The sequence below is a fragment of the Populus alba genome, chromosome 11, assembly GCF_005239225.2.
Source record: "Populus alba chromosome 11, ASM523922v2, whole genome shotgun sequence".
Lineage (NCBI taxonomy): Eukaryota > Viridiplantae > Streptophyta > Magnoliopsida > Malpighiales > Salicaceae > Populus > Populus alba.
Genome location: NC_133294.1, coordinates 12,383,379 through 12,394,093, shown reverse-complemented (window position 1 = coordinate 12,394,093; position 10,715 = coordinate 12,383,379). Strand labels below are relative to the sequence as shown.

At 31.2% G+C, this 10,715-nt stretch overlaps 1 protein-coding gene across 2 annotated transcripts; it reads right to left on the bottom strand.

Annotated features, from left to right (window-relative positions):
• Positions 1 to 5,730: 5,730 nt before the first annotated feature.
• LOC118035058 (calcineurin B-like protein 3) lies at positions 5,731 to 10,239 on the bottom strand. Of its 2 annotated transcripts, XM_073412428.1 has the most exons (11): positions 10,038 to 10,239; positions 8,827 to 8,909; positions 8,116 to 8,196; positions 7,890 to 8,032; positions 7,400 to 7,482; positions 7,157 to 7,216; positions 6,918 to 7,026; positions 6,626 to 6,678; positions 6,428 to 6,508; positions 6,179 to 6,291; positions 5,731 to 5,975 (listed from the first exon to the last, which is right to left on the bottom strand). In XM_073412428.1, the coding sequence occupies exons 4-11, from the start codon at positions 7,999 to 8,001 to the stop codon at positions 5,918 to 5,920; spliced, it is 669 nt and encodes a 222-aa protein (XP_073268529.1). In that variant the 5' UTR covers positions 8,002 to 8,032; positions 8,116 to 8,196; positions 8,827 to 8,909; positions 10,038 to 10,239; the 3' UTR covers positions 5,731 to 5,917. The 2 variants fall into 2 exon arrangements, with proteins under 2 accessions (XP_073268529.1, XP_034896433.1); XM_035040542.2 differs by lacking the exon at positions 8,827 to 8,909.
• Positions 10,240 to 10,715: the final 476 nt, after the last annotated feature.

The following is a 10,715-nucleotide window of genomic DNA, read 5'->3' as shown; positions in this document are numbered from 1 at the left end:
CTTACTCTATCTTTACATCTTTCATTTCATTTATTTATAAAATAAAATGGTTCCTTTACTTATGTAATGGTTTCATTGTTATCACAATTCAGAGCAACTAGATCAACAATACTAGAAACCAACCTAGTTAATTGATGAAATTTTTTATCCAAACAATCTTTTTGTTTCCTCAAACATGGAGGTGTACTCTTATTTAGTTGTCTAATCAGTTATGCTCTCTTGTTTGAAACTCTTCCAACTCAAAGTACTACCATTTAGAATAAAATATATATTGACTAGTATTTATTACTTTTTTCAACATATCATTGAAAAAATCTTAATTCAAATAATTTTAAACTTTTAGTATAGGATACCATTTTTATCATCTCTTTCTCAATTTTGTTTTTAAACACATGTCTTTGGAATGAGGTGTTCCATTCAAAATAGATAAGAATCCAATTGTAGTAGATTCTTTCACGCTAAGCTATTTTAGCATCTAGTCTATATACATAGATCGTGATAATCTAAGCAACCTTCTATATCTATATTTATAGATCTTTATATCCAATATATAAGTTACTTCTCTTAATTTCTTTATGAAAAAATTCTCGAACATCCAAAACTTTACTGATTAAAGTAAAGATATGTTATTTCTTAACAATAACATGTCATCTACATATAATATTAGAAAAATGATACCACTTCCACTAACCTCTTATAAACATAAAGTTTATCCATATTTTTTAATGAATCAAATCTATTGATTATATCATCAAAATTATATATTTCTACTCCTTAAAGCTTATATTGTTCATTAGTATATTGCCATTCATATTAGTCTTTCTTCTAAATACCCACTTGGACCTATTAGGCTTTATCTTTTTAGATTGATCAACCAAGTTCCAAACTTGATTAGTACATGAAGTTCATAGCTTTAAGTCATTTCTTGAAATAAATATCATATATTACTTCCAAGTAATGCTCATCAAATATGAGTAACATGTCATTCACAACTTCCATAAGAGGTACTTATCTTATTGATGCATGACATGTATTACCAAATTTATATAGATTTTATGTTTCTTAAGGTTCAAGCTAAATATCCAATGTTTTAGCCTTGAAAAAATATTTCATATGGATGTAGTGTTTTAAAAGACATAGAGAATCTCATTCTCTTTTAGATAATCCTTGAAATATTTGTTCAAATATTAACCACCTCGATCCAATAAAAGTTTTTTAATACTTATTCCAATCTGTATTTTAATTTTGTTTCAGTTTATATTAAACCTAATCATATTTAATTCAATTATATAATAAACCATTTGTATAATTATCGGATCTATGAAAATATCATTATTATAAAAGAACAACATTTTTTCCTTAATAATAAATTTAAATCCATTTAATACTAAATAAAATTGAAATAATGTCTTAAAATACTAGAATAAAATAACAATTATAAAGTTATATCATCAGTCCATTAGGTAAAACAAAATAACTAGTTTCTTCAGCTAATATAACAACCCTTGCTCCATTATTAAGGTATAGGTTGCTTTAAACTAATCTTTTAATTTTCTTTAATTCCTATATGCAATTACAAATGTGAAAACTATATTCGGTATCCAATACCCAAGAACTATGATGAAAAGTAGTAAAGTAGTTTTCAATTATAAACATACCTGAAGTAGAAGCTTCATTAAGCTTTTTTGTCTACACGGTTGCAAGGTATTCCTTTCAATTTCTTCTCTATTGTCATTTCTTGCCACAACAATGACAAGTTCACTTGTTTTTCTTGATGCCCCTATTAGATTTGTTTGTTATAAAGACAATACCTTTTATTTTTCTTATCCTTCTTCTTAGAGATTCTAAAAGACTGAACAAGAAGATGTGGACCTTTTTTTCTTCTTGAAGGCCCATTTAGCATTCTTAAACATATTAAGTAATTATGGCAATGTATCATCCAACTTATTCATGTGATAATTCATAATGAATTGGGAAAAACTTTAGGGTAAATACTGCAAGAACAAGTCAACACTTTACTCATGATCCATGAAAAAACCCAATTGACTCAATTTCTTAACATAACTAAACATTTTTAAACATGGGTGTGCTCACTGAAAAACCCTCTGTCATCTTGTAGCAGAACAATTCCTTATAGGTCCTGTACTTCTCAGTCATACTAGCTTCATTAAACAATTCTTTGAGATGTATAATTATAGTATAAGCATTTATATTTATAGTATGAGCATTTATATTTATAGTATGAGCATTTATATTCACATGTTGCCTTTGAAGTTTAGGTGACATACTGACTAACATCACAAATGCAGCATGTTCATCGTTATCAACATGACGTTGGTGTTCATTCCTAACTTCCTCTTCAGCATCCTCAGCAGGGGCATTTGGAATTGGATTTTCTAGAACATACAACCTTTTTTATTGCTTAAGAACAATTCTCATATTTTGGTGTTAGTCTAAGAAATTTGGTCCAATCAATTTGTCAGCATCAAGTATTCTTCATAGGAATATGTTACTACTCATTTTGATCTACCAACCTATTTATATAAAGCTAGAAAGAGTTCCATGCATACATATTTAAATTTTAAATTTGGATAAGGTCTTTAATTTTAATTTGATCTCCTATTATTTTCTTGCAAATTAATAGCCCTTTCTATTAATTTGAGAAATCTCACTTAGATTTTTCTAGGGGGCTATAATCCCATTTAATTTATCCAACCTTAAGTGACTCAACAAATCAAAATAAATTAAATTAGGTAGATAACATAGTTTATCAATCACATCTATGTGTGACTCATAGATTATTTAGGTGACAACTCTTTGTCTAAATATATCTTACATGTTTCACCTAACCCATGCCTTTAACTATATATGATCATGAATGACTCATCCAAATCATATAGGTTAGATATATAGAACCTAATTTTATAGTCTTAAACATATTTGATTAACAATAACCAATAATCTTAAGTAACTCAACAAGTTATCCATGGATATATAAAACTCTAGCTTTATGTATATAAAATTGGAATGCAATTATTCATGTTCTTAACATGTAATTAATATATTAATGAGGGATTTATTATCAATTAGTTGGGTCTTATACATAACATAGCATAACATATATACATTTCATATATAACAATTTATATATAAACATACACCCCTAGCATGTCATTCTAATTGGATGATTATATATATATAAACTAATTTTCTCGAGCCATCGAAGGAAATTACGTGTTTTAAAACCTAGGTAGTTGTTGCAAATCTTTATTTGTAAGCATCATTATTGTAGTCTTTATTCACTTTTCTTACTTCCTTTTGGATTACAAAATAGATTTTTCTATCTATGCAAATCTTCATTAGTCTTTTGTGAGTACCATTGTTGTAGTTTTATTTGTTTTTTTTTTATTATTATTATTTTGGATTACAAAATAGATTTTCCTATCTAAACTACTATATTTTTATATTATATAACATTTACATAATTATATAAAAATCTCGAGTTACATTCAATTAGATGAGAAAATGATTTTACAACCCATAAAAAAAATAGAAAAAAAAACAAGACACACAGATCCTATTTATTATTACAAACATTCAATTATAAAAACACAATCAAATTAATCTTTAATGTTCATAACCATCCATCATGCATAATAACATATTAATATGTATAATAAAATTATTGCATATTTCAATTCTAATTATTGGCTTTATGTCTAATTTTTTAAATAATATTTCAAAACTTTAGAAATATTAAATCAAATCCAATTTGATAATTCCCCAAACATAATAAATTTTATTTAACATAAATTTTCTTTAAAAAACCATTTTTTAAAATTTAATAAAAAAAAAGTAATCATATTAAAATTCGTATTAATAACCTAAACCCTAAAAAAATTAATCATATTAAAATTCATATTAATAACCTAAACTATTTTAGTATCAATTAAATAAACTTTTTCCTCTTAAAAACTCATATTTTTCTAGTGTGCATTGCTCACACGCTTTGCTAGCCTTCTGGGCATCCATGTTTAAAATGCTCATATTGCTTTTTGATGACTTCAAGATTTGCGCTCCTGACTTTCTGGTCTGCCTTAGCTAGCACTCTTTTGTTAGGGATATGTCTTCTTCACCAAGCAATTCACTTTACTTTCCTTTATGCTTGTCAATTTCGGCCACATACCATCCCATTCTCAGCGAGGAATGTATTTGAGGAATTAAATAAGTTTCCTTTTTTTTCTAAATTCAAATTAATCAATTTGTTGTGACTAGAAAAGGAAAGTGTATGAACATTCTATGTGGCTAAATTCCTTCCTGTCTCTCTTTTTATTAAATAATTAATTTAGATTAGATTAGAACAACAATAGAGAAACCATGCTCACAACACAAGACGATCTATACTCTTCATTTAGTGTGTTATTAATCTAATCTACTATAGGCATAAAATAGTATAATGATAAAGCATGCAATAAAAGGTCGACTTTAAACTCTTGGAGAGAATCAGACCGTATCATGGTGAAACATCAATGTATAAAACAAATTGTCATTCCTAATCACAATATTTTGTTGAGGACGTGCAAGCTGTAGTTTGTGCTTTGATTCTTATTATGTGTAGGTTTTGGAAATCGAAGACAGCCTCAAATTAGACACATAATTTGTTTACCAGGGACGTTATCATGTAATTATATGGCACCATGTGTTTTTTTTTTTTTTTAATAACCGTAAATATTCAGATCAACTTACATATATAATATTATATTGATTCCACATCAATGTTTTATACATCATGTCTCAGAGTCCAACAACACGACTCTTACTCTTACCAAGAAGGAAACAAAAATATTCTCCCATGTATCTTTGCAAGCTCTGAATGAGCTTTTGGGACTAAATCTTACAGGATTATACCATTGATTTGTAGGTGTATCTCCTTGTGGGATTTGCTGTTTTGCTATGATCTTCGATACTTTCAATCCCGAACCTCATGAAGGTATCAAAATCTGGTATGAGGAGACGAGTTACAAAGTCAACAACCTAAAATGGCTACCCGTGGATTCTTACATCATTGTTGTAAAACAAAAAGGGCATGTTTGCTGGAAGCTCGGTTGTATGAATGCAGAGGCTATACTTACACTTATCACATGGTTTTTCTACAGGAGGACTAACTCTTCGCCATGCAGAGCTACATTTGCTGGGAAGTTGGACAGATGTATCCCTGGCATCAACATCTGATCTTTTGCAGACCAAACACCACCCAATCAGAGCTGCTGTTTCGCCTTTTGCTTCCCCAGCAACACTTTTGTCTCTTTTGGTTTAAATGACTTGTGATCTTAGATTAGCTTGGCATTAGTGAGGTTGCTCACTGCCATTGTAGCGCTTGCTTCACTGCCACTGTTCGTTGTTTAGCGTTGCCTTAGCCTTGCTTCTATAGACTAGGATCGCTGTATTCAATTACCGATACACTTGACTTTTGTTTGGAATTTCTCTCCTGTTAATGCAGCATGCCTGAAACACGTCGCTACTCTCAATTTTGTACACATTTTCGTTTCTCAACATTGTTGAAGAATTTCAATGCAGCCCTATGCAAAGAGCGAGCCATCCAGCCATCCATCTATCCATCTAGTTAAGTAATACTCTAAAAAGCACAGGGAATATGAGTAGCTTTCAGACCAACCGTTTAATGGCTGATCTAGGTACAAATTGCTAGGAGGCCTTAAAGAACAATAAATATTGAAGAGTAAGGGTCCAGGCATTCAATATAAATAAATGTAAACAATCAAAGATAATCAAACGAACAAATAAATACAATATAGACACTCTCACCCCCGCCCTTTACATATGAGAAGACCACATTTTATGTGGAGAAACAAACCATAAAAATCAAAGTCTATTGAGCTTGAATACAGATGTCTTGAATTCAGGTATCGTCGACTTGTGAGTGGAAGACAAAGCTTGGGAATGTAGTGGTGATGTCCCTGCCCAAGGAAATAAAGAAACTGAGTCATCGCTTGCCACTAGCATCATGTTCAACATGGAAATATTTGCCTAACCATTTATATTTTCTCGCCCATCAATGGTTTGAAATGTCCAAAAAATTCTTTCGTTGACATGAAAATCCCATAACATTAGAGTAACACCTAATGAGAAAGAGAAGTAGGCACGTGTATTTTGAACTCACTTGAGGTATTGAAGTGTCATATTCTTCAAAAGGGATGGATGGCGTAAAACAAGGCTTCTCCACTCTTCCTTGTCAATCTTCCCGTCATGTTTTGTATCAGCTTCCTCAAAGGTCTGAAACAAGAATCCAAAATTCAGAATCTGAAAATTTTCCAACAAGCACTTGCAAGAAAGTAAAATAGTGTTGAAAGCTTTCAAGAACCCATTTATTTAGCAAGAAAGAAAAAATTTGATTGAAATGAGGGAGCACCTTGTCAATTATACTTTCTATAACATCATCTGAAAGGTTCATACCAGATTCAGCAAGAGTAGCTACTACCATTTGCTTCACCTATGCATCAACAAGTTGATAAAAGTCTAAACACACCAATCAAGTAAATAAACAAACAATTGAAAGGAGTTCAAGAGTCAAATAACCTAAAGTTAACCCTTAGACAATGAAATGTACCTCCTGTCTTTCAATAAAACCTTGCTGCTTTAGATCATAAAGTTGGAAAGAAACTGCAATGGCACATAACAAGTTAGCATAAATAGAGCACCAGGTATGAACGCCTGGAAAATTAAGAGCAGTATTTCAAAATTCATCATCCTAGTTACATGCTAAGACATGTCAAATCTTTAAGCACAAACAGCATGCGAGTTAGTGCACGTCTGAGGTATGCTCAAAATAACTTTGACCATACACAAGGGGCAAAGGAAAAGAAGGCTTATGATGACAAAATTATCAATCCCAGACATACACTCAATCTTCTCCTCAATTGGGGCATTTGGATGAAATACGGAGAGGGCACGGGCAAACTCTTCAAAACCTAGTATCCCATTGTGTTTTGTATCAAACAAGTCAAACACCTGCAATCAATACGCAACATAAGACAGTAGCAAACAAAAGATAATTAACAAATGGATCAAATACCTCATGAATAGAACATTCATAGGATACAATTGAAAGTAGATATTGGAAATGACAGGAGAAAAGTACCCTATCAGCAAACAAACTCTCCTTTTTGTTTGTCTTGAACAACGCCAATTGAAACTCCTCCTATATCAGGAAATTAGAGAAAAATTCAAATAAGCATTTTGGAATAATTATAAGTAGCACTTACATGGAGAAAATGAAACGTGGCATTGTTAGAGGAACCACTAGATTCATATGAAGACAAAAACACAAAGCAAGCTATGCCTAGAACGAATTTTGTATGGCCAGCTTGAAGAATAAGCAAACCTTATTGATCAGCCCATCATCAATCACGGCACTGCTGATCTTCTTAAAGAGCTCATATAATGCCTCTATTTCACTTACACTGACTGCATCCAAGGTTAGCAAAAACACAATTGTCAATTGAATTATCAGTAAGGTTAAAGATATTATATTCATCATATATAAAACAAGACTGTTGTATGACTGTATCCTTTTTTATAGGAAAATAAAAGAACTATTACAATGAGCGAACATCTTCACAACTGAAATGAAATCAACAACAAAAGGTATTTACAACATTCATCATCAGATAACTTTTCTGGCAAGACTTTCATAATCTAAAACAAAAGGTCAAAGTTGAAGAAGAAATAAATAGTGCTAAACCACTTACTAACATAAAATCTAAGCATTTTCTGTTTACTAATGATACTAAGAATAAGAAGCAGAAGGAACCCATTAGCTGAATGAAATAAAAAATTAACAAAGTTATCGTAAAGATTTGGCTAGTACATACAGACTGTCTCCCTCGCAAGAAGCTCGGGATCCTCAAGGCCTCTTGATTTGTATAGATCAATATCAAAACACCACAGGAGGGAGGTAATGAATCGCTCTACACACTGGAACATGATAAATCATATGCTTGGAAACACTCCATACCTGTGACACAGAACTGAATAAGATACTCTTCACATAACTTTTATGTGAAGGTAGAATAGATATCAAGGCAGTCGATAGATAACCTTTTCACCATTTCCTGCTTCTGCTAGCCAATCCCACAATTAAGTTCAGCAAAAGAAAAACTTGGGCTCTCAAGAGTATACCTGTTTGTAGAAATAAGATTAATATATTGGTCACTTCCTGATTTTAATAAAGAAATATTCAATCAAGATGATGAACTGTAGTAAATGAAAAGTGATAAGACATAATGCCTCCGGTTTAGCAATGAAAAAATGACCATGACATGGGACAGTAGGATATGAAAATGAGAAAAGAGATGCAAGCAAAGTTAGAAAAAAATGGAAAGTCTTTTAATCGCTGTGGTGCAGGTGCAGGTGCATGTAAGGAGCTTATTACATATATTAAGCTAAATACATTATGTTATACACCAATGCGTCATAAAACATAAAGATTTGTTTTACATTTTCCCATTTTTTTGAGGGGAAAAAAAAAAAAACCACCCCATGATTTGTGCTTATGCACCAAGTAAAAGTAACTGTAAACCCAAGGCATATAAAAGAGGAGGAAAAGATAACAAAAGAAAATGCTTTCTGAACCAGAACTTTAGATCTACCACACTTGCCACATAACAATAACAAAAAACAATTGTCAAATTGTCCAGCTAAATAACCATAGCCAACTCTCCAGTGGCCGCTTGTTGCATAACAAGTGTCCAAAACAAATAGATAATAGAGAGGCACCTAGCAGCCTTGTCAGCAAGAAAATTTGAGCACCTTTTCTGGTTGAGGTAGAAAAGGGGCGTAAGAAAAGTAGTTGGGTGTTCTGCCACAATAAGGCCTCATGTGGTGGTGCACCACTGAAAAGAAAATAGGCAAGTTTAGATTCTTGGTGGAGATGGATGCTGCAGACAAAGAGGAAACAGCTACTTGTATCGTTTCTTGAGCTCCTTGGTGTAGGTCAAATGCTGCCTATGAGTATAACACAATGCAAGACCGGCCATTACATAACCTAGATGTCATAGCTCAAGACACAGTAGCAAGGGGGGCAAAAAGAGTCAAGGCTATTGGGTAGAACTCAGTAGATTCTATTGTTTAGATCAAGTATGAGGACATACAACTTAATCCATTCCAAGAAAGTGGTTTTCACCTCCACGATGAAGCATGTAGAATGCTATCTAGCAATGTTCCAAGGCCCCAAACACAAGCAGGCATCAACATGTTGCATGTTAGCACAATTTCAAGCACTCACAAAATGCGACGCCACTAGCGCTTTCTATTATTGTATCTCCAACAATTACCACTCTTAGGTTTTCCCAGTTCTGTTTCTGGGTTGTTATTTACTCAAATCACAGAGAAATTTCAGCTCTGCATTGAATTGGATAAGCTGCCTCCTTATTGTCAATAGTTCAATATCATGCATAACAATTTTTAAACTTGTACAAGAATTATTTCACATTTTATCCATCAATCTTTCCAATCTTAACAATAAAAGAGTCGCCTTCATCATCCAGCAGTTGCAGCCACATGATCTGGGTTATTAGTATGCTACTCTATGCGCACCTAAATCATACCCATTAAATTTGACATGATTCCCGTCACTAAATAAATAAACATAGAATTCAACCTAATGCCTTCAAAATTCTGCGAAAGCAATTCGAGAAATCAGAGTAAGATCTTGATGTCTCTATGCTTCCATGAATTTCCAAACCAAACCAGCACTCAAAAAAAACATCGATCCTCGTGTTTCCAAAACAAAATGCACAAAAATCATTAATATTCCAAATAACAGCATGATAGATCTGATAAACACTTCAAATTTTCAAAATGTAATCATAATAACATAAAGTAGCTCAACGATCCGTTTGGATGCTGAGAAAACGCAGAAAAAATAGAAAAAAAAAAAAAAAGAAGAAGAAGAGATGTGGGTGGTAACTTGTGAGATTCCGCAGCAAACTTAAACACTAAAAAAAAAAAAAAAGTCTCACCTTGTAGAGAATCTTTTTAACTCGGAAAATCTGTGCAACTGCTCCTTCAAGGAATTTGATTCAGGTGTGTAAACTTGGATTTGGAATACGAGAGATAAATTTATAAAAAGAAAAAAAAAATGGAAAGAGAAATTTGAAATTTTAATTCAACTATTCAAAGCGACTCGTTGTTTAGGTTGTGTACAATTGCGACGCTACTACATCATAAGATATTTGAAGATTTTGTTTTACTATATATATTAATACCAAATCTACATCATTAATTTTTTTATTTTAATTTATAATGAATATTATTTTTTTCACCTAACTTAAAAATGTTATTTTATGTAATTATTAAAACCATGTTAAAAAATGATTTATAATCATCATAAAAAAATAATTCATTGTTAATAATATAATATAATTAGATTATGATTTACTCATTCATTAAATTATTTTTTTAAAATATATTTAATAATAAAATAATTAATTAATTCAATCATATACCAAACAAAATATTTGTACTAACATAAAGTTCAAAATCCAATGATCATTAGATAGTTTCTACATCAATTATGTCATTTATTTTTCATCTTTTTAATCTAATAAGAAAAATATAATTAGAAAATAAATCTTAAAAGGTAAATAGTAGCCTCAAAAAAATAATGTTAAAAAACTCTATTTGATTTTAACAAAATC

What these genes read in the sequence shown, in the direction of transcription:
- LOC118035058 (XM_073412428.1), bottom strand. Translation starts at nt 8,001, where the DNA reads ATGTTCCAGTGTGTAGAGCGATTCATTACCTCCCTCCTGTGGTGTTTT. An exon ending in TAGAAAGTATAATTGACAAG is followed by an intron (nt 6,292 to 6,427) that starts GTGCTCCCTCAT and finishes TTCTTGTTTCAG; the next exon opens with ACCTTTGAGGAAGCTGATAC. An exon ending in ATGACACTTCAATACCTCAA is followed by an intron (nt 5,976 to 6,178) that starts GTGAGTTCAAAA and finishes TTCCTTGGGCAG; the next exon opens with GGACATCACCACTACATTCC.